This window comes from Stegostoma tigrinum, chromosome 3, assembly GCF_030684315.1.
Source record: "Stegostoma tigrinum isolate sSteTig4 chromosome 3, sSteTig4.hap1, whole genome shotgun sequence".
Classification (NCBI taxonomy): Eukaryota; Metazoa; Chordata; class Chondrichthyes; order Orectolobiformes; family Stegostomatidae; genus Stegostoma; species Stegostoma tigrinum.
Genome location: NC_081356.1, coordinates 100,655,346 through 100,680,033, shown reverse-complemented (window position 1 = coordinate 100,680,033; position 24,688 = coordinate 100,655,346). Strand labels below are relative to the sequence as shown.

Genomic DNA, 24,688 nt, shown 5'->3' with positions numbered 1-24,688 from the left:
CTGTGGTGTTTACTGCAACTAGAGAAACTATTAATAGTTCTCTGCAGGAAGGTTATTTACAGTATGTTCTTAAATTATAGCCTACAGTTTTACTGATCTAGGTAAGCAATTAGGAGTCAAAGGCAGCACTCCCAATACTGGAGACTGAAAGCATTAGTTATGCTTCAGAGGAAGTTCCTTCATCAAAACTGGAGGAAGGCAGCAAGCAAACCTCTTCCAGATTTTCTAGATAGAAGACCAAGTGGGAGGCAAGAGGCGTACATCAAGTAAAATTCACGGGTCAGATGTTCGGTAAACTAGCAATTACTGCTAATGGGAGCAGGAGAAGGTGTATGGCAGCACAGCGAAGGAAGTAGATTGTTTGAGGTAGTAAATACAACCCACTGAATGATTATGGTTATCATGAAGATTTTGATCCAGAGAGGAGCTGAAAGAGAGATCAACATCAAAAAAAACTTGAACTAATCGAAAAGAAAGAAAGACTTGCATTTTTATAGCACTTTTTATTACCTCAGTGTCTCCCAAAATGGTTGACAGCAAGTGTTCTCCTGAAACAAACTAATCTAGTAAATTCTCCTATTTATGTAATTCTGTGACTCAGCCTTTCCTATAATACTACAGTGAGGTGCAGACACTAGATAATATTCAACAGTTCGTATGTTGCCCTTTGCTATTTTACAAAAAAATTACCGACTAGACCTCTTAACAGGTGTCGCGCTAACAGATGTCATGATACCATCTAATCCTGCGACACAAACTTGTACATGAGCATTTAGAAGGCTTATGGATGAACCTATATTTCTGATGGTAGATATGTTCTTCCACAAGTTTGTCTCTGAATTTAATTTTTGGCAGGAAAACGCGGAAATCTTTGTGTCCAATGGGTGCATGTTGTATATAGCAGGTTAGCATTGTAAGTGGACAGTATTGACAGGTATAGGGCAGGATTTTCATTTTGGGATGAGAAAATCTGGGTCAGACTATTTCCCGACTTTGGAAAACCACATTGGTTACCTTTGTGCACATGTGCGATATTTTCATTCCAGGCCTTGCAGATAGACAGACAGGGTTTGGATTTTGGACTCTGAGAGTAGAAAGAGCTAGAAGTCTACTTCGGTTCGCAAAGACATTGGCTGAACTCTCCAACATCTTTCTTATGGCTCTCATCTCTGTACCAGATCGCTCACCAAACAGTTTTTCAAGGAGATCATCTCATCTCAAACAGCTGTCCCCATCGCAACTATTCAAAAAAAAACAAATTTACAGAAAAAAAGGACATGATGTTTTACCGAGGTTAAATTTATCAGGATTTGGAGAAGTGGCATATTTATAGCCTGCTTCACATCTCCATGTTCTTCATGCTCCCAAGTATTCCCCATAGCCACTTAGCCAGTATCCATGGGTGGACATAGACAGTGAATATACAGTTCATAGGTGCCATGAATTAGAAATTGGAAATCTTTGAAAAGAGCATAAACAAAGAGTGCTTCCACAATCTAGTAGAGCTGTCACTCAGAACCACAACCCCCTCAATTTTTCATTCAGTTGTCCATGAAGTAACCATATCAAAAACAGATAATACTTAAGAACATCGTTAATCAAACTACATATGCATTCTCCTGCAGAGATGAGATTGCATGGAAAGATTGCATGGTTTACTTTTAGTAAGGAATTTAATTTTCATTGAGAAAAATATGTTTTAGTCATTCTTGACACTGTTCCTTATTTTGGGAGGTCACAAAGTTCTAGCCCCTGATGTATCTTACATGGTTTAAGGAGTACGAGGTGCAGATTATTTTTATTCATTGTGTGATTTGTCTGTCTGGATTGGAAAATTGCATGTCACTCTGATTTTTAAGTAGAGCGAAAGAGGAAAAGTAGGGAATTACAGAGCAGTAAACCTAACATGGTGGGAAATTGTTTGAGACTATAATCAAGGATGGGGTAACTGAACACCTTGAAACTTTTCAGTTAATCAGAGAGATCCAGCAAGGATTCATGCAGGTAGGTCACACCTGACAAAACTTATTGAATTTTTTTGGAATGTTGGTAAGGCAAACCAGGGCAGGACTTGTACAGTTAATGTTAGGGCTCTGGGGAGTGTTGCCGAACAAAGAGGCCCATGGGTGCAGGTGCATTGTTCCTTGAAAGTGGAGTCTCGAGTAAACAAGATGGCAAAGAAGGCATTTGGCACACTTTCCTTGGTCAGTGCATTTAGAACAGGAGTTGGGATGTCATATTGTGGCTGTACGGGACATTGGTGAGGCCATCTTTACAATATTGTGTTTAATTCTGGTCACCCATCTATAGGTAGGATATTGTTAAACTTGAGAGGGTATAGAAAAGACTCACAAGGATGTTGTTGGGCCTGGAAGGTTTGAGCTGTAGGGAGAAGCTGTGCAGGCTGGGGCATTTTCGCTGGAGTGTCAGGGGCCAAATGGAGAACTTACATATGTTTATAAAATCATGACGGCCATGTATAGGGTGAATAGCAAAGGTCTATTTCCAAAACTAGAGGATGTACAATTACAACATTGAAAAGATATCTGGATGGGTTCATGAATAGTAAAGGTTTAGAGAGATATGGGCCAAATGCAGGAAAATGGGACTAGCTCAGACTGGGATGTCTTTTTGGCATGGACGAGTTGGACTGAATGGTCTGTGTCCATGCTGTATGACTGTAAGGCGTTGAAGTGAGGAAAGCTATGGTTGTTTACAAGGACTTCCAGACGTTAGTCGCACATGATAACTTCCCACATGAGAGACTTAAGGTTGAATCCCTCAGAATTGAGGACAAAGTACTGGCATAGCTGAGAAATTGGTTGAGTAGCAGGTGACGGAAAGTATGGGTAATGTTTTGGTACTCAGATCAGCAGGATGCAACCAGTGTTATCCAAGAATGATATTGATGACTTGGAAAATGGCATAGAAAGTTGTATATTCAAATTTGATGACGACACAGTTAGGCAGCATTGTAGACAATGTGTAACTACAAACTGAAGGAATATTGATAGGCTGAATGAATGAGCAAAACGGTGGCTGATGGAATTCAATGTAAAAATGTGTGAGGTTATCCATTTTGGTCTGAAAAAAAGGATGGAAATTAAATCCAATTTAATCCTAAGAGACCTGAGGGTTCATGTGCACAGATCTTTAAAATGTCACAAACAGGTGCAGAAAAAAAATCCAGAAAGCTAATGGAATAATAGCCTTTATTTCTCGAGAGCTGGAGTATGAGGATACAGACGTTATGCTCCAGTTATACAAATCTCTGCTTAGACCCTAATATCGGTGGTGAGCAGACCTGGGCACCACACCTTAGGAAGGGTGTCTTACTCTTGGAGGTTAAGTTATGAAGAGAGGTTATACAAATTAGGCCTGTTTTCTGTAGAACTTAGAATGTTAAGAGGTGATCCTTTGGAAGCCTTCAAGCTATTAATAGCAAAAGAAAGGTATGTAAACTTACTTCCATTAATTGACGATTCTAGAACTAGGGGGCATAGTCCGAGAATTAAGGTCAGACTGTTGGAGAGAGATGTTCAGAAGCACTTCTACACAGAGAGTATGGTAGATGTTTGGTACTGACTTCCACAAATGGTAGTGGATCAGTTGTTAATGTTAAATCGAAGAAAGATCGTTTTTGGCTAAGCAAGGTATTAAGGGATATGAGCCAAAGGAAAGTATATGGAGTTAGGCCACGGATCAGCCATGATCTCATTGAATGGTGGAACAGGCTGAAATAACCTACCCTGTTCCTATATTCCTATTTCAGTAATGCTGGCAATCCCCCAAACACTGCCCATCTTTAGTAAACCCTGGGGATACAGTGGTGATCATCTTCTTGCATTATTACATACTTTGGATGATGATCGGATGGTAGTATTAGATAGAGAAAATTACAGAATATGGACTCAATAATGATCACAAAATGACAATGTCAGATCAGGATAGTAGAATTTGGTATGGCAGTATTCTTACAACTTTCTGCTTTAATGCTCAATGATAAGAGGTTATGAAAAGGGAGTTACAATTGAAGTCGGCTTGGTGAATGTTTGCATTGTAGACTACGAATGGTATCTATCAAAGCCACAATACACGGCTTGTGGAGGGAGTGAACACTGATGGTAGTAGCAAGGATGCTAAGAAAATGAGCTCCTCCAACCTAATCTTGTTGGGCTTCTTGTGTCTGATGCATCTTTCTAATCCAACAAGACTTTAAATGCAGTTTGACTTTAGCATCTTAACAGAGAATAACATGCTCATTTGTCTCATGGAAGTATTCCAGATAAGTGGACAAGGGCCAAAAAGAGAAACTGGGATGGATGGCCAGAAAGATCAAAGACATGGTTTAAGGAGAAATGATTGGAGGTGTTCAATGAGGAAGAACGCAAAACCTCAGTGGCTGAAGCTCGAATGAATCAAAGAACTGTGGATGCTGGATATCTAAAGCAAACAAAAGCGGAAATTGCTAGAGAAACTCAGCACATCTACCAGCTCTAAAGAAGGGTCACAGGACTTGAAATGTTAACTCTATTTCCTCTCCACTGCTAGATACTGCTAGACCTGCTGAGTTTCTTTGACAGTTTGTATTTTGTTTGTTGCTGAAGATCAAGCTAACATAAAGGAAAAGGGCATTTATGAAAGACCAGAATCAGTGGAGAGTAGAATTCTGGGGTGGGACCCAGAGGGCAGCGATGGTTGTGGGATTGGTGGGATCTGAAGGGGCAAAGTGATGCCATGAAAGGATTGAAAACCAAACATCAAAATTTTGGGAAACAAAATACAACAGATGGTGGAAATTGGATATGAATCCAAATATACTAGAAATATTCTGCAGGGCTGATGGCATCTGAGGAGAGAGAAATACATGTAATATTTCAGTCTCCTCACAACTGGAGGTGTAAAGGGATGAGCTATAAAGATGTGGAAATTAAAGCCTCTGTCGAAGCAGAGTCAGTGGTGAAGGTGAGGTGGGGGTTAGTGCTTATGGGTGATGAAGAACAAAAACATAGCGGGTGGTAGAGTGTAAGACAGGAGAGATTGAATGACTAAGGCAATGATTTACAAGGTGTAAAGATTTGGTTATGGGGCATGTAAAAGGCAGTAGAAGAGCTTACTTGAGGTATGTATGAAAAATAACGGAATCATCACCAACATATGGTGGGCAGAAACAAAATCATTTCGAGCAGCAGAGATGATCTGAATAATAATAATTCCGAAGGGTCACTGGATTCAAGACACTAACTCTGCTTTCTCTCCATAGATGCTGACAGATCTGCTGAGATTCTTAAGCGATTTCTGTTTTTGTACACACTAGTATTTGTTTGCATGAAGAAAAATGCACATTTTGTTTCTTGAGTCACTCTTGCATGCCATGCCCAGAGGAATTGCATACAGATTGACAACACTTAGTCTTTGCAGAAGTACTGCAGGCTGTTAACTAGTTAAAAGTGCCTATTGTACCAGGATGGATAAATAGTCTAGATAATAAAGTGTGAAGCTGGATGAACACAGCAGGCCAAGCAGCATCTCAGGAGCACAAAAGCTGACATTTTGGGCCTAGACCCTTCATCCCGAAACATCAGCTTTTGTGCTCCTGAGATGCTGCTTGGCCTGCTGTGTTCATCCAGCTTCACACTTTATTATCTTGGATTCTCCGGCATCTGCAGTTCCCATTATCTCTTGGATAAATAGCCTGACGTTTGTATGGCTAAAAGCACCATAATTGTTAGATCATTGACTTTCAGGACAACTGGATTTGCCTGAGAAGAGTTTTAATTTATCCAGATATAATCATTGAAACAAGCTGGTTATTAGCCATCAAAAACCTCCAAGTGTTCAGGAGACTATTTTACTCGGATGATAAATAATGAGGCTTCTAAAGAGGACCGCTTCTGTTCTAGCCTTCAATCACCAACTTTCATGTCAATCCAACCATTAAGAGGCATTGCTTACTTTTCCCCTCCCAACAGGAGAATACTCACTGGTTCAGCAGAAATCGTCTGAAGCATACAGGCTTAAGCCTTTGAAGGAGAGCAAGAGTTGGTAACTCCTCATGTTCATTGTGCTGGTCATTTTACTCACGAAGTTTAGTAAGCAGCCACAATCTGAACAATGTTCACTAATACATTGCAAAGCAAATCTGTGTTGATCTTGTCAGAATGGCATGAATGATTACTAGGTTTTTTTTTAAAACTTGATGGATTCTAAGAGAACTTCTGACAGAGGGCTATTTTGAAGTTCTAACTTATTTCTCCTAAGTAGCATTTCCAACATTTTTGGAACATTACTTGACCGTTTTCATCTACATACATCAAAAACTGCATTCTGGGAACTAGAATGTTTAAAATATAATGCCCGGATAAAGTTAGCCAGGGATACCATCGTGTAGAATATAGCTAGGAAGTTTTGAACAGAATGATTCTACATAATGTAATATGATCGCTGCGCAATGCAGGTGTAATCAGTGATGTCAGCTGACCATCACAGGACAGGCTGCAGGAAGTGACTGTGCATGTGCACGATCACCCACATGGTGACATCATTATCAGTGCATGTGCTGCTGAGAGGTGGTTGAGGAGGTGAGGCGGTGGCCGGGGCCCAGTTGGAGTGTGTGTTCTTGGCTGAAAACTGGGACCATATTCCCTCATCAGTCATTGATGCTTGCTTAGAGGTGGGGAGAAGGTGTGGTGTCTTCCTGTGGACCAGATCTATGTTGCACTGCATTAGCTCCAACTGCAGCCCCCACCCCACCCCACCCCACCCCCCTCTGAGCCCAGTCATTTGCCTTCAGTATGATTGCCCACATATTTCACGCATGCCACAACATCATTTCCTTCCTAGCTGATGGGTTGTGACAGAGTGCATGTCCGTTCTTTGTTACCTGGTGATAGCGTTCACAATAAATGCAGACAATTTTGAACTCCTTTCCATAGGATCATGATTTCAAGTGATTTTGATAGAATAAATCTTTGCCTTTCAGAATGGGAGCATCTGACAATATCTACAAAGGTCAAAGCACATTTATGGAAGAGCTGACAGAAGCTGCCGAGATCATTAAGAAAGCAACATCTCGATCGTTAATCATTTTGGATGAATTGGGAAGAGGCACAAGTACTCATGATGGTATTGCCATCGCTTATGCTACTCTGGAGCACTTTATTAAAGATGTAAGTATTTTACATGCCAAATGAATTCCTAGAATAGTAGATGTCTAAAGCTATTAGTACTAACGTTGGATTTTGGTATGTCAGTAGCATCAAAATGCCCTCTTACTGTTGTTCTTTTATTATTTCAATCTGGACCGAGTGTCTGTTCTCTCTATTGATGTATTGGATTGTGTCCCTAGAATCAGAGAATGGGTGCAGCACAGATGTAGCCCTTTGGCCAGCTCATATGGTTCTACTTCCTTGCCCTTTCTCCAAAGTGCTGTAATTCTTTTCTGCAAGTTCTTACATAATTTGTTTTGAGAGCCTTGTTTGTTTCCGCCTACATCATATTCTCAGGCAGCTGTTAACCACTCACTGCTCAGAAAGATTTTTCTCCTGTTACCATTGTTTCTGTCAGTCTTTTTTTTAATCCATATCCTCTGTCTTTCATCCTTTCTGCTAATAAGAGCAGTTCCTCCCTAGCTACTCTGTTTAGACCCCTCGTTCCTACATTTCTACTGAAAATTTATTCCCCTTTATACTATTTAAGGAAAATAATCTTAGCTTCTGCAGTCTACAATTATAACAGAAGATCTTCTTTCCTAGGATTATTCTTGTAAATTATTTCAGCACCTTCTTTAAAGCTTGCGCATTCTGCCTGAAATACCTAGAATTAAACACAGTACTCCAGTTAAGGTTGAATCAGTGTGTTTTTTGTATGGATTTAATGTAACTTCCTTGATTTTGTACTCTATGCCTCTGTTTATAGAATTCAAGGTTCCATGTGCATTTTTAACGACTGTGTCAACTTTCCCTTTCATCTCAAACATTTATTCACATATACCCCCATTCCTTTGTCTTACATCCCCTGTAGAATTGTACCCTATTCTTCCTCGTACTAAAATGTACCAGTTCACATTTATCTGCACTTAATTTTATCTGTTACATGCCCACCTACTTCACCAGCCTATCTATATGTGCTCTTCAAATGTATTTCTATCTTCCCCTTAGAACCATAGGAACATAGAGCCTATACAGTGCAGAAAAAGGCCATTTGGCCCATCAGGCCTGCACCAACCCTGCAAAGAGTATCCCAATTCAGGCCCGGGCCCAGCCCCTGTCCCCGCTATTAACCACAAGCTAACCTGGCTAATCCACCAACCTGCACATCCTTGTACAGTGGGAAGACACTGGAGCACCTAGTAGAATCCCACACAGACAAGGGGAGAATGTGCAAACTCCACATAGTCAGTCAGCCAAGGCTGGAAATCAACCCGGGCCCTTGATGCTGAGAAGCAGTAGTGCTGACCCACTGATCCACTCTGGTACTTCCATTTGTTGTTAATAGAACTGCCGAGTTTTGTATCATTTGCAATCTTTGAAATTGTGACCTGTACGCCCAAGTCTCTGGGGCCTGAAAATAAATCAGGAAAAGTAGAGCTCCTTGTGGGAACCCTGCTACGTACTTCACTCCAGACTAAGAAACAACTATTCATTGCTGTTTCCTGGCCTGCTTCCTGTCACTCAACTAACTTTGTATCCATTCTGCCACTTTCTGTTGTAGCCTGTGGGTTTCAAGTCTACTGGCAAGTCTCGTTAAGTGGCACTTTATTGAAAAACCTGAAACCGTTGTGCATGATATTTAACCGCATTATAATCATCAGCCATCTCTGATAGGTCTCCTCAGGCCTACACCAGATAGATTGCAGTGACTCAAAAGAGCTCACTAACACCTTCTGAAGACAATTAGAAGTGGTGGACTTGAACTGATTGACTGTACACACCATTTTATAGGACAATTAAGAGTCAACCATAATGCCTTAAAGGGCTTTAGTGAACCAGAAGGGTTTCTACAACAAATAAGTGGTTACATTACACTAAGGTTTTAATTCCAAATTTTACTCAACTTACATTTCAACATCTGCCATAGTGGGATTCATGTCCATGTGCCTGGAACATTAGCTTGGCTCTTTGGATTACCAGCCCAGTGACAATATCAGTCACCACCACCTCCCTGAGGCTCAATCAAGGTTAGTTAATCATGAATCGCCTTTACCAAGCCTGTGCTGACTTTCCAAACTTAATACGTATGTGTCTAAATTGAATGTTCTGATTAATTGGACTGAATGATTCAAGACACTGCAGTCTTAACCTCCCTGACCACCTGCAGTAATTGGCTGTTAACAAGATGGAAGTGGGATTTCCTCCACAGGACAGGTACTGTGCAGAGCTGCCAACCAAAGAGAAATTAGCACTAGCTCAGGTAATAGCCACAAACAAAATGAGGAAGGTAAACTGCAAAAGTGGTATTTGATTGTCTTTTAAGGGCGAGTTTTAACATTATTTGAAATTTAGCCCATTCCAGTGTCTCTCACATCTTCTCTTTCACTACGATTCTGGCAGCATTTTCTTCCTTGACACATGAAAAGCAGTCATTTTGTACTTCAGCTGTACCCTTCACCTCCATACGTCGATCCCCTTTCTGGTCCCCATATAGCTCTTTTGGTCATTTTACTATTATTATGCATATAAATGTAGAAATAAACTCTGAAAGCATATTTTTGGGGCAGAGTGAAGGAATTCTCATTTTCTAGCTGTAGAATATTTAATGCTGATAACATTTGCTAGTAGGGAGTTGGGGTCGGGAAAAGATCCATTTCTCAGCTGTAACGTTCTTTGCTCTAAATGCAGATTTGACCTCAAGGTATTCATGGGCAAATTTGAAAAATATGCAGAGAAATAAAACTCTGAAAAGTAAAATGGGTGATGATGTTAGAAACAATTGAACAATATGTGCCAATTCAGAGCAAAGGAGAAATATTAACTGCCAGTTTATAGGTGCAGGGGTAGATCGAGCCAGCTGCCATTTTAGATCATGGCTGAACCTCTATCTCAACACCAAATTCCAGGCGTATGTCCATGTTCTTTGACATCACCAGTAACTAGAAATCTATCAACCCACATCTTGAATTTGCTTAATGACTGTGTTTTCACAGCCATTTGGGATAGAGTCTTCCTCAACTTTAGTCCTAAAACAGCTTGCCTGTTATGCTGAGACTGTGACACCTGGTTCTAGACCTTGCAACCAAGGGGAGATACTTTGATGTTTCCATCAAATAAGTGAAGCTGCATGATAAAAATCTTAAAAATCAGTCCAATAACTATGGACAAAGTGATGACTGAATTTTTTTACCAAAAGTCTTCTCTGCATCTACCCTGCACACAATCTTTGAAAGGTATGTATGTTTCCATGAGATTGCCTCTTGTCCTTCTAAACTCCAGAGAATACAGGCCCTGTCTTCTCAAGATCTCCTCATATGACAACCCTAAGATCCCAGAAATCAGTTTGCTGAACATTTATTTCACTCCCCCTGTGGAAAGTATGTCTTTCCTTAGGCAATGAATTAAAATTGAACACAATTCTCCAGGTGCCTCTTCACTAGTGTTCAGTACAATCGAAGTCAGACTTCTTTGCTCCTGTAATCATATCCTGTTATATTTTACCCACAATCCCATGTACTTCAGTTTTGTTTAGTAAACTCCCTTGTTTTATTTACTCATGAGCATCGCTGACTGGCCAGCATTTATTGGCCAACCCTAGTTGCCTTTGAGAAGGAGATGGTGAGCTGCCTTCTTGAATCACTGCAGTCTTTGTGTTGTACGAGACCCTCAATGCAGTTAGGAAGGGAGTTCCAGGATTTAGACCCAGCAACAGTGTAGGAGCGACAATATATTTCCACGTCAGAATGGTAAGTGGTATGGAGGAGAATTTGCAGGTGGTGGTGTTACCATGTATCTGCTGCCCTTGTCCCTTTGGAAGGAAGTGGTCATGAGTTTGTAAGGTGTTGTCGATGGACCTTTGGCAATTTTCTGCAGTGCATCTTCATCAAATTGTGGAACTTAATTGAAAGTTGGCTGAAAATTCAAATGCGTGACGTTCACTGTTCTGCTTCCTAATTTTGACTTCATAAACCCATGTTGATTTTGCCCAATCAGACAGCTTTCCAAATGTCCAGCAATCAAAATCATCATCATAGATTCTTGTATTTCCCCTACTACTGAAATTAGGCTGATGGGTCTATAATTCTAATTTTTTTTAGTTCCGTTCTTTCTTACACAGTGTGATTACATTTACAATCTTTCCAGTCTGAAGGCACCATTTGCAGTGTTAATAGAATTTTGAAAAATGATCAATAATGCATCCACTATGTCTATAACTATTTCTTTCAGCACTCTCGGATGAAGGCCCAGAGATCTGTCAATTTTCAGTTCCATTAGTTTCCTCAGTGTCTTTTTTTAAACTAATACTAATTTATTTCAGTTCCTAATTCATACCAGATCCTTGGATCTCAGTTATTTTGGGGAAACTTCTTAAGTCTTCCCAAAGGAAGGTGAATACAAATACTTCACTTCTTTGTAATTTCTCTTTTATCCCATTGTAAATTCTCCCAATTAAACCCAAAAGAACTGCGGATACTGAAAATCAGAAACAAAATCAGAAAGTGCTGGAAAAGCTCATTGGGTCTGGCAGCATCTGTGGAGAGAAATCAGAGTTAATGCTTTGGGTCCAGTGACCCTTCTTCAGTATGGGAGTTGAATGGACGTTCTGAAGAATGGCCACTGGACCCAAAGCATTAACTCTGATTTTTGTCCGCAGATGCTGCCAGACCTGATGAGCTTTTCCAGCAACTTGTTTTTGTTTCTGATTTCCAGCATCCACAGTTCTGTGGTCTTATGTTTACTGAATTTGCTTTTAATTAATTTAGCTCAAGTTTAGTTCAAATTCTCTACCTCTTCTCTCATGCACCTCTGCTGGAACAAATAAGCCATATTTAATTATTTCAGTCAGTTCCCATTTTCAAACATTTCAGTCTGATCATCTCCAGACACTACGGCCTCAATTTTGACTGTGCTCTACCCCTCCCCCATCACAGCTAACCCCTTGTGGAAACAAATGATATATTTGGTTACTCTCCAGAATTTGAAAAATTGAACTTGGACAGCCAAATTTCTTTTCCCATTGCTCTACTTCACTCCCTCTGTGTTTTCCCATTTAGATTGCGTTCTCATTCCCATTCTTTCAACCATAGCATATAACTTCACATTCTGCTTTGCTAAGCTGTACTTGTCTATTGTTCTGACCATATGTTTAATCACATGTCTTGCATTGTTCTGTTCTCAGTGCTTTGTACAGATCGCTCTATCTTTGAACCTGTTCTGTGTCCCTGTTGCCCTCTCTTGTTTGTGCCTAGAGTGACACAACCTCCCTGTCTTCCCAGTGCTCCAAAAAGAAGACCCGGTTCTGAAATAAAACTAAAATACTGCAGTTTCTAGATATCTGAGATAAAAACAGAGTGAACAAAGAATTATACAGCACAGGATCAGGCCCTTTGGCCCTCTAAACCTGCACCACCACATTTTGCCCTTCCATTACCAAAACTGTCTTCTCTCACTGGATCAGTGCCCCTTTATTCCCTTCTTATTCATGTATTCATCCAGGTGCTTCTTGAATGCTGCTATTGTGTCAGCTTCCATCACAACCTCTGGCAATGCGTTCCAGGCACTCACCACCCTCTGTGTGAAAAATTTGTCTCTTATATCTCTTTTAAACTTCACCCCTTGCACTTTGAATCTGTGTCCCCTAGTAATTGACCCCTCCACCCTGGGAAAAAACCTCATACTTTCCATTCTATCCATGCCATTTCCAATGTTATAAAATTCTATCTGGTCGCCCCTCAACCTCCACTGTTGCAGTGAAAACAAACCCAATGTATCCAACCTTCCTTCATAGCTAAAGTTCCCCATAAAAGCTGAAAGTAATATAGAACATAGAACATAGAACAGTACAGCACAGAACAGGCCCTTCAGCCCACAATGTTGTGCCGACCATTGATCCTCATGTGTGCACCCTCAAATTTCTGTGACCATATACATGTCCAGCAGTCTCTTAAATGACCCCAATGACCTTGCTTCCACAACTGCTGCTGGCAACGCATTCCATGCTCTCACAACTCTCTGCGTAAAGAACCTGCCTCTGACATCCCCTCTATACTTTCCACCAACCAGCTTAAAACTATGACCCCTCGTGCTAGCCATTTCTGCCCTGGGAAATAGTCTCTGGCTAGCAACTCTATCTATGCCTCTCATTATCTTGTATACCTCAATTAGGTCCCCTCTCCTCCTCCTTTTCTCCAATGAAAAGAGACCGAGCTCAGTCAACCTCTCTTCATAAGATAAGCCCTCCAGTCCAGGCAGCATCCTGGTAAACCTCCTCTGAACCCTCTCCAAAGCATCCACATCTTTCCTATAATAGGGCGCCCAGAACTGGACGCAGTATTCCAAGTGCGGTCTAACCAAAGTTTTATAGAGCTGCAACAAGATCTCACGACTCTTAAACTCAATCCCCCTGTTAATGAAAGCCAAAACACCATATGCTTTCTTAACAACCCTGTCCACTTGGGTGGCCATTTTAAGGGATCTATGTATCTGCACACCAAGATCCCTCTGTTCCTCCACGCTGCCAAGAATAATATGGATGCTGTAAATCAGGAACAGAAACAAAACTGCTGGTAAAGCTCAGCAGATCTCATAGCATCTGTGAAGGAAAAAACAGAGTTAACGTTTCTGGTCTGGTGACCCTTCACTGGACCCGAAACATTAACTTTGTTTTTCCCTTCATTGTTGCTGCTAATGTCCCCGATACCAGGCAACATCCTGGTTAACCTTTCCTGTACCCTTTCCAAAACATCCACAACCTCTGGTAGTGTGGCGACCAGAACTGTACACAACATTACAAGTGTGACCTAACTAAAGGTCTATAAAGCTGCTGGGAGAACCCAGCTGGATGGCAGCATTTTGACTTCATTTCTCTCTCCGATGTTTGAAATCCAGTATGACTCTTATTTGGATATTTCTTTTATCGAAGGAAAGCCATATCGAACTTGGACTGGTCATTTTCTTTCCCTCGCCTCTGAAGCTGCCATATCTTCTGCTGTTTATTTTTGTTTTTATTTCAGTTTCTGAAAAGTATGGACAACTTTTCATCACACTACCTGCTGTCAATGGGGTAAAATAAAAACCCGTCTTAACTGCAGCAACATTCCGTGAAACTCAGATCAACATTAATTTGTTATTTTGACACATTATTGTCCACTTTTCTTCTCACATTGTTTGAAATTGTATGTCAGTTATATATTTCCTTCATTACTTGAACTGATTATTTCCAACACTGAGAATTAGACTGGACGTTTCTATACTTTGGGTGCCTTAATACGAATGAGTGCCCTGCGTAGTTTATCATTACTGACTAATTATAACAATTACAACATGCATTGTGATATATGACATTTGCTCTAATATGAATTTCTTTTTCATAGAAATCTTAATTTTGTATTCACCACTTGCCAGTTATTAATGCTGATGACCTTTTTCTTGCTGAATAAACATTTTTGACAGCTTCAACCTGTTGCTGTAGGAATGCTGATTGATCAATATTCACAGTTGTGCTTCATGTCAATGTTGGTTCATTGCAGCAAGGCCTTTCAACAGTGTATCCTGGCAACGTATTTCTATTTTTACAAGTTACATTATGTTGGCTTAAAACTGTACAACATGGCATAATTGCAGACAATGATGTGCGCAATAGGACTGGGATAAAGGGGTGTTTGACAACCTGTGTGGCAAAACCTTTGGCACGTGTTCTGTTATTTTGCATTGCGTGCCGTTCCACATAAGCCAATAAAAGCTGGCAATGAAATACTATCGGCTGCCATTGACAATTTATACAAAGTGAAGAATAGCTATTTTAAATAATGTAGCAAAGAAATGCAAAAACGTTCACATTAACTCTTAGATTACTTAACTGTACTGTACTGCAGCAACATTCTTCTTTGTGTATAATGCTTTTGTTACTGATGTTTCTTATGTCGCAATGTTTTTTATACCTGCTTTTAGCCTCGGTTCTTTGGAGCTGGCTGTTCCTTGTTTCTCTCCTCCCCCTCCTCATCTTACAAATCCACTTTCTTCTGAAGAAGTTCATTTGATTGTCCATCTTTAATCATCTGTCCAGAATGACCCTAAAGCTCTCCCACTTCAAGATCTTAAATGATTCCAGAAGTTCCACCACCGCTTCTTTATTTGAGAGCACACTGTGTTGACCTCTCTTTTCCAAATAGAGCCAAATATGTAATTGTTTCTTTCTAATTTTGTCATTTTCAGTTGCACCCCCTTTATTCCATTGCCAGTCCTAGTATAATGCCTTTGCAAATTTGATAAATTTACATTAGGTTTCGAAATCCAAGTTAACTGATGTAATTCAGCAACATTAGTGATTACATTGATCCCATGACACTAAATGTATGGACCTACCATCCCCTTTTTTGAAGATAACCATGATGAGAGTGACCTTGAGGTTTGCTGGGCATATGCTCTTCTTCCTAGATGAACAGAATGGGATTGTACAGCTGTAGCAGGAATGTATCTTTGCCATGTTTCTGGATTTTAGTAAATGCTCCATCTGCTACAGGGGTGATGTTGTATTTCAGCTGTCAAATGATTTTCTCAACAGTACTCTGGAGCTGGGAGCATTAGTGCCAAGCTAGAAGGGCATTGAGTGATGAAGTTGTGGATGTTTGATTAGAAGACAGAGTTTTGGTTGAAGAGTCAAAGTTTCAGTACTTGGGCCATGTTGATTGTCTTGATTTTGCTGAAGAGATGGCACGCTTTGGTATCTTCAAGTTGTTGCATCTCCCACTATTTGTTCTTTATGTTGTGGGTCAGGTGTCTTTTACTTGCTTGCAGAATGGCTACTTTTCTCTTGAGCTTGGTGGAAAATCCAATCTTGATATCTCTGTGCATAAACCTGATTAAATCCTCCATCTCTGCTGTTTTCATCCCAATAGTCAGTGTTTGCTTGTAGAGAGACCAAGGGCTCTTTGCACGTGCATGTTATGGTGGACTTTAAGGTTGACCAGGCATTATTGTTACACTGTCGCTGCTGATGGCTGAAGATTGAGAGGTTGGCAGTGAGCGACTGACAAGGAAGAGCTGCCTTTGCTGCGTCTTTTGAGGTCTTTGTTAATTTTCATGCAGCATTGCTTCAGTTAGGAGGCCAATCTGATGAAGATTATTGACTGGAGCAAGTGGTGATTGGTCCAGTACTTGTCAGCACTCACGACGTGTGTGATATTGACATTACTGCAGTTCAATACTCAGATGATGATACAGCCAAGCCAGTGCCAGGTTAGGACCATGGGACCATAAATTCTTTTGCTTATCCTACTGGCGGCACAGGGTGTTGGTTAAGACAAGGGCATGTTCTACGTACCTCCTCAGGAGGAGGATTCCATTGGACTTTGTTTACTCTGCCCCTTCCTCGCTACTCACACATTTAGAGATTCATGTCTTTCCTTTTATTCTGTGATTGGAATATCCAAAGGGATATTTTATGCTTCTGTCTCCTGGGATTCAGGTAAAGAATTGTTGAAGATTCACTTGAGAATCCTTCCTTTGCCCTGGCTATTGCTTCAAGTGTAAGATGCTGAACTGTCATTCAGATGAGTGAGCAGTCAGGAGGGGAGTCACTGAGATGGTAGGCAAGGTTATTAGTGATGCCAGAACCCATCCTGTGGTAAACTTGTTGCATTTTTGGAAGAATCTTGTGGATAAGGATGTACCTTCTGCCTTGTTCCTTCAATTGACCTTCTGCACATTGTGTCCCATGTAGGCAATGCCGATGTCAAGGTGCCTGTGTTCCTGGGTTATGATAAAGGTGCGATGCTCAGACCTGTCATTGTTGATGTTGTCCAAGAGGGTCTTGATGTTTCTTCACATCACAATCTCCATTTTGATGGGTGGAAGCTGTCTGCTTTTATCTAATGTAGAGTGTCTGTTTCAGACCGACCACCACAATGTGGCAGCATGGCAGAGCCTTTCACCACTGATGAGGGGTCTCCAAGACATTTGGAAGCCAGGCCCTAATGACTGCTGGTAGTTTTGGACATTGTTGGTCTCACCAGAATTCACCTGAGATTACTTTTTGGAAGGAAGAACTAAGTGGTTTTTGAGACAGAATAAACTGTTTCTGATTCCAATTTGAATAATTTTGATTAAGTCATTATTGAGATAATGTTCCAAAGCTGACGTAATATTCAGTTTCATTATTTTATGCAGGATTCAAATGAAACAAACAAATCTGTAGAAGTCATCGCCCTTTTGATTGTAGTCAGAATGTAGGCTTGTTTAACATCTTGTTCATGCTCACTGATCCCTTCATGTTTTATTTCTTAGTGCTGCCCAAATCTTGACCATAACCTTCTCCGGTATTCTGGTATAAACACTGTTAATATGATGTCAGTTGTAGCATAAATGGTAGCATTCTCACCTCTGAATCCCAGGGTTTTGGATTCAGCTGTCAATTAAGGAGTTGAAAAATCAAGGTCTCCCCTCAGTTCATTAGGGAGCGATGCCTCTATCTTTTCCACGGGATGATAAATTGGGACCACGTGTCCTTTCAGCTGTAACTAAAAGATCCAGTGGCTTGATTTTAAAGCTGAGCAGGAAACGTTATCCCTAGAGAGCTGGCTAACAATGCAGCCAATTAAAATTACAAAACTGGTAATTGATAATGGTCACACTGCTCTTTGTGGAACTCTGCGTGCTGGTTGGCCGCTACAGTTCCTATATTATTGCTTTGACTCCACTTAAGTACTTTATTGGTTGTAAAGGGCTTTGGAATGTCCACAGATCATGAAAGATTCTGTATAAGCGCTGGACTGTCTATCTGTTTATCACTAATTTGTTGTTTTTGAGCAAGTTTAACTCATCTAGAGCTTAAGCGAGGGAAGTTATTAGCTTTCCCTGGGAAAACTGTTTGGAGAGGTTGTGTAGTTCATTCCTTCCCAACAAATATTTGAAGTAGTCAAGCAAAATTTTAGCTGACTTAGGTTTGCCTTTTTATTTTAAGCCTGCTTGCAATTTTTATGGTTGTTACCTATTAACTGACTATCCTTTTAACCATGGGCAAACTTCATTCCAATATATTTTCTGTCTGAAGCTGTATATTTTCTCTTTGTTTCTGTTTGCTGCACAGCTTTGACCTATTTCTGCATACTTTTGCATGCAGCCTGCAGTTCCCTCTGTGCTTACTCCTTCCAGAATTTATAAGAATTTGCTTAAATTTATTTCTTTTGTTTTGTTAATTAAATCACTTGGAATCAGATGTGGTTAGCCTGAATTTGCTGCTTGTAGGTATGTACTTAGCATACATATCACTGCTTCTCCCACAAGAATGCCACATCGTCCATTTTCTACATGTTGACTGAGTATTTTAGGCACACCAGGTTGAGATTAAGATTACTTCTGGATTCTCTACGATTTAACTAGAAAATCTGTATGTGGAAAGAACTTTTCTCTCAAGTCACTTTTACTTGCACTTCTACACTCCCAACTGACTAGCTTAACCTTCCAATCACTGCAGTTTTGCAGCTACCAATCTGTTCAGATTAGATTAAGATTAAATAACCTACAGTGTGGAAACAGGCCCTTCGGCCCAACAAGTCCACACCACCCCTTGAAGCATCCCACCCAGACCAATTCCCATATAACCCAAACACCCCTGAACCCGACAGGCAATTTGGCATGGCCAATCCACCTAGCCTGCACGTTTTTTTGGACTGTGGGAGGAAACCGGAGCACCCGGAGGAAACCCACACAGAAACGGGGAGAATGTGCAAACTCCACACAGACAGTCACCCAAGGCAGGAATCGAACCTGGGTCCCTGGCGCTGTGAGGCTGCAGTGCCAACCACCGAGCCACCGTGCTTCAATCAAACCTTAACTTGTACTTTTTATACCGTTGATCCCCAATAAAGGTATTAGTCTCTTTCACTCTGGCTAAAGCCCCTATGATAAAGTAATCACCCCTTCTGTTATACTGGACTTGAATTTTAAATGTGATTCAACGCTAGACCTATCTGGACTTCTGGACTACAACAGTCTTCTGCCAAAACTGCTCCTAGATCATCCTTGTGCACAAAGACAGTTTCCATTTTCTCTTCTCCATTATAAACCATTATCTTAAACCTTGTCCCCTGCATCCACCAACCCTCGGCTCCATAAAAAGCATAAGGAGCTTAGGACTTCTTTGTCACAAGGACTGAGTCTTCCTTTTCAGCTGTCCTTGCTTTCCCTGGGTCACCAGCGCAAATCTATAGGGCTGTGCATGTTGTGGGGTTGGGGGGGGAGGGAAACGCCAAAAAAAGAAACTGGCTGTGCGCAACTGCTCAACTCTAAGGAGAATACTGCTCACCACCCTGTTCTGTTCTGTTCTTGGTTCCTATATTAGCTAATATTGTTTGCTCTCCTTAGGTACTGCTCCCCCATCTTCAAACCTGCCATCATTACCCTCTCGTTAAAAATTCCAGCTTTAATCCCTTTGTCCTTACAAACTATCTGGAGCTCCTGCCTTTTCCTCAAAAGTCCTCGAGCATCTTGCTGCCTCCCAAATCCATGCTCATCTTTCTCTGAGGCCTGTGTTTAGGTCCCTCCAATCATACCCGCCTGTGTCACAGCACTGTGACAACCCTTATCCAAGTTGTTTAAATGTCTATGGCCAAGGTAAACTCTCCATCCTTTTCTCTCTCAATTTTTTTTTCTTAGTAGCATTTGACATGAATTACTGCACCGTCCTCCTCCAACGTTCCTCCTCTGTCATCCATTTGGGTAGAAATGCACAAAAACAGAAATTTCTGGAGAAATTCAGCAGGTCTGGCAGCATCTGTGAAGGGAAAAACAGAGTTAATGTTTCGGGTCCGGTGACCCTGAGTTCTGAGGAACAGTCACCAGACGTGAAAGGTTAACTCTGTTTTTTCCTTTACAGATGCTGCCAGACCTGCTTCCCCCAAAGATCTTGCATGCACCAATTTCCACTCCCCAGTCCCACCTCTCCATCTATTTCTTATCCACACAGAGCTCTTCAGTAACGTTATCTGACAATACAGTATACGTTTCCGCAGTATGCTGACAGCCCTAGGTCTACCTCATCACCACCAACTCGATTACTCCACTTACTAATTTCTCTCATGGTTTGTCAGAAATCCAGTCTTGGATGAACAAAAAGCTCCAAAAATGAAATCATCACGATTTGCAATGTTTAATTGTACTTATAATTTTCCAACATCTCCTGGTGACTGCTGCCCTGGAGAGAAGCCAAGTGGTAGTTAGAAGTGACTATGAATATTCTAGAGCTCCACTCCGTTAAATGGTTGGTAATTAAGTGACCATTTCAATGTCTGCTTATTTTTCATGTTTTTTTTATGTTTCTGTTGTATGATGTCCACGTGAGATACGCTTGACAAAGTGTTCTTAATGTTAATTGACATACTTAGCAACATCATGCAATGCAATATTTCAAGTACAAACATTACTTGTTCTTTCCCCTTCAAATTCTCATTATTTGGACACAATTGATATTCATCCATCCAGACATTTAACAAAGAAAAATTGCTGTTCATTTATTTCCAACTCTTTCACTAGCACAGTAATGACGTGATGATGCATAATAGATATCTAGAGATATAATACCTAGAGTGGAGAGTGCCCGTTCATAGAGCTATGCATGTACCAAACAACAACAACTTTTATCTATATTGCACTTTATCATAATAAAACATTCAGTTTGACCAGGGCACCACTGACTGTTTTTGATACAATCTATCACAATCTTTGGGTCGACAATCTAAGTAAATCTGGATTTGATTACAGTAGAGTTCTAAAAGGACATTGATCCTGCATCCCGTGACCTCTTTCCATATAAAGCAAACCTGAAAATAATGATACGTAGTAAAACGGGGAAAGAGTCAAATGATTCCATCCACCACCGTAATGTGCATGTTTTGTGCTAAGTTTAAACGATATCAGTATTAGACACAAATATTGCAATTTGCAGTTGGTTTCTGTTGGAAATTGTCAAAAATGCAAGTGTAATTGGAGCACTAACCTCAGTGTTGCTGAAGCTCCCTAGTGCCAGTTGAAAGGAACTTTGATGCTGGCAATAACTCCTCCCGTGTTTCTTGCTGCAAAATCATGTGCTGCAAAAGCATCCTTGTTTGTTCGAAGCGGGCTCTCTTGAGGTTCTGCTCCCTGGGCTCAAGGTGAGGATGGGTTCCAGCTGGTGCTTTCTTCAACAGGTTCACGTTCCTTCTCCCAGGCACCACCTGCTCCAGTGCAGCTGCGCATTATCTTCCGGGCTTCCCTCTCTCTTCCATCCCAGAAACTTTGATGGTATCTGAGCTGGTGCTTGCAAAGGGGTGACTGATGAGCATTCTGTTGTCTATGCATAGCTTCCTGGGCAAAGAAATCCAGTCGTAAAGAATATAGATTATTATGGTGTCATCATAAAAATTTTGAAAGTACAGGTGTCAGTGCACCAAGTCTTATAGTTATGCCCATTTTAGTATAACAGCCATGGTAAAGTAGTGTGAGTTTTAAACAAAAGCTTGATGTATTGATTTTATAAAAATCTATTATTATCAGTAACTCCCTCAATGCTGCTTTATCAGTGCAGCTCTAAGTTTTCTGTTGATTTTCATTCATGGCATGTGGGAGTTGCTGCTTAGGCCAGCCTGTATTGCCGATACCTAACTGCCATGGAGAATGTGGTGGTGAGATTCCTCTTTGAATCACTGCAGTCCATTTGGGTGCAGCTACATCCACCTTTTAAAACAGGGCCTTCAGGATTTTGACCTAGTGACAGTGAAGAAACATACTCCATGCAGCTACTGCCCTTGACCCTCCAGGTGGTAAAGGTAGTGCAATTTAAAAAGTCCTGCCAAAGGACCCCAGCTGGGGTAGTACAGTGCATTTTGTAGATGGTACACATTGCTGCCAATGTGCGTCACTGTTGAAGAGAATGAATGTTGAAGGTGGTGGTTGTGGTAACAATCTTGTGGTCTGTTTTCCTGGCAGATGTTAAACTTTTTTAGTGTTATTGGATTTGCATTTAGCTAGCTCAGTCAAGAGTATCTATATCACACTCTCAACATGTGGTTTGTAGATGGTGAACCGATTATGGGGAGACTGAAGGTGTTAGTTTTTATAGAATTCCTAGCCTCTTACCTGATCTTGTAACCACAGTATATTTATATGGCTAGTCCAGTTGAGTTTCTTGTCAATGGTAACCACCAGGATGTTGAAAGTATGTGACTCAACAATGGCAATGTCCCAGAACAATGGTTGAACTCTCTCTTCGAGATGGTCATTGTCTGGCACTTGTGTAGTACGAATTTTATTTGGCACATGACAGCTCAAGTCTGGATATTGTCCAGATCTTACTACATTTGGACACAGACTGCTTCAATATCTGAGGAGTCATAAATGTTGCAGAACATTGTGCAATCATCATAGTGATTTTAATGTGTCTATAAATAGATCTCTGAAAATGATTAAGAAGGCATATGAGATACTTGTCTTTATTAGCCAAAGCAGAGAATATAGGAGCAGTGAAGGTATGCTGGAACTGTATAAAATGCTAGTTAGGCCACAGCTGGAGTATTGCATGCAGTTCTGGTCACCACATGATTGGAAGGACGTGAATGCGGAGGTGAACATAAAACAGAGAATAGTGCAGTACAATACAGGCCCTTCAGCCCACGATGTTGTGCCAACCTAGTATCCTGTTAAGGTAAATCTACCCTGCATACCCGACATTTTACTATTCTCCATGTGCCTGTCCAAGAGTCGCTTAAAAGTCTCTAAAGTATCCAACTCCACTACCACTGCTGGCAGCACATTCCACATACCCACGACGCTCTGTGTGATGAACCTACTTCTGACATCTCCCCTATACCTTCCTCCAATCAGCTTAAAATATGCCCCCTCGTAACAGCCATTTCCACCCTGGGAAAAAGTCTCTGACTACCCACTCTATCTATGCCTCTCATTATCTTGTACACCTTAATCGAGTCACCTCGCATCCTTCTTCGCTGCAATGAAAAAAGCCCTGGCTCCCTTGACCTTTCCTCATAAGACCTACCCTCCAGTCCAGGCAGCATCCTGGTAAATCTCCTCTGCACCCTCTCTAAAGCTTCCACATCTTCCTGTAATGAAGTGACCAGAGCTGAACGCAATATTCCAAGTGTGGTCTAACCAGGGTTTTATGGAGCTGCAGCATAACCTCACAGCTCTGAAACTCAATTCCCCTGCTATTTAGCAGGATGCTGCCTGGGCTCGAGGGTTTGAGCTGTAAGGAAAGATTGAAGAGGCTGAGATTGTTTTCTTTAGATTAGTGATGTTTAGGATTATGAGGGTCATAGATAGGGTGGATAGGAAGATACTTTTTCAATTAGTAGACGAGTCAATAACAGTGTGATAAACCAAAGAACTGCGGATGTTGGAAATCTGAAACGTAAACAGCAACTGCGGGAGAAACTCAGCAGGATTGGCAGCATCTTTGAACAGAAAGCGAAATTAATGAGTCAGGTCTATTGACTCCACTTCAGAATGCAAGATTTCAGGTGAAATTCCTGACACTATTTGTTACCCACCACCCCACAGTGTGTCAGCTGGAAAAATTCTACCCAAGGATTATCAGGAATTGTCACACAGCCTTCCTGCTCAACAGGAGGTTGATGAATGAAACAGATGGCCCTAAAATGTTGACTCCGCTTTCTGTCCATAAATGCAGCCAGACCACCTGAGTTTCTCCAGCACATTCTGGTTTTGTTTCAAGAGCAAGACCGCATTGATTTCAGGCAAGCAATAGAAGGCTAAGTCAGGAGTTGAAGAGACATTACTGCACTTTGAGTGTGGTGGGAATCTGGAACTGAGTGCCTGAAAGGTTGGCTGAGTCAGAAATTCTCAATATATTTAAGCAGTATCTGGATATTCACTTGTGTTGATGTATCCTCCACGAGATATAGACCAACAGCTGGAAAATGGGATGAGTGTAAGTCATCTCTTTGGTGACTGGTGTCTACAACATGGACCAAATGGCCTCTTTCTGTGCTGTAAATATCTGAATGTGTGCATGAGACTAGACTGAGGAGATATCATTTATTGTAGGCTTTTCACTGTCTGATATATCGAAAATTAATTAGTGACTTAATTGAGAATTTTAGGATTTGAAAAAGTAATAATGATGCTATGAGTTGCACTTTTTAAAGCATTTCTTCTACAAGCCTTATCTTTTTAATTGCTGCAATTTCCAAACTAAGTGATAGTCAGACTAGGATTGCTGGTTATCTTTGCCCAGCTGCAAGATTATGGAGTTAGAGTTCCTGCAAAAGCATGTACTTTTTGATTTGATTTATTGTTGTCTCATGTGCCTAAGTACAGTGAAAAGTTCTGTTTTGCATGCAGTACAGATAGATCATAACATAGAAAGCCATACAGACCATAGGGCGAACAGATCGAGGCACAGAAAGTTAGTTGCACAGGAGGTGTACAAAACCAAGATCAACATTAGATTTGAAATTTGAGATCTCAGCAGTCTAATAACAGCAGGGAAGAATTCTTGAACTTGTTGGTACATATATTCAGGCTTT

The 24,688-nt window shown here is 40.9% G+C and overlaps 1 protein-coding gene across 5 annotated transcripts in view; it reads left to right on the top strand.

Annotated features, from left to right (window-relative positions):
• Window positions 1-24,688, top strand: part of msh3 (mutS homolog 3 (E. coli)) — a 270,075-nt gene that overhangs the window by 197,651 nt on the left and 47,736 nt on the right. For all 5 annotated transcript variants that reach the window (XM_059644779.1, XM_059644778.1, XM_059644780.1 and 2 more), the window contains one exon: window positions 6,983-7,169. In XM_059644779.1, coding sequence (XP_059500762.1) covers window positions 6,983-7,169 — 187 coding nt within the window. The remainder of the gene's footprint in view (window positions 1-6,982; window positions 7,170-24,688) is intronic.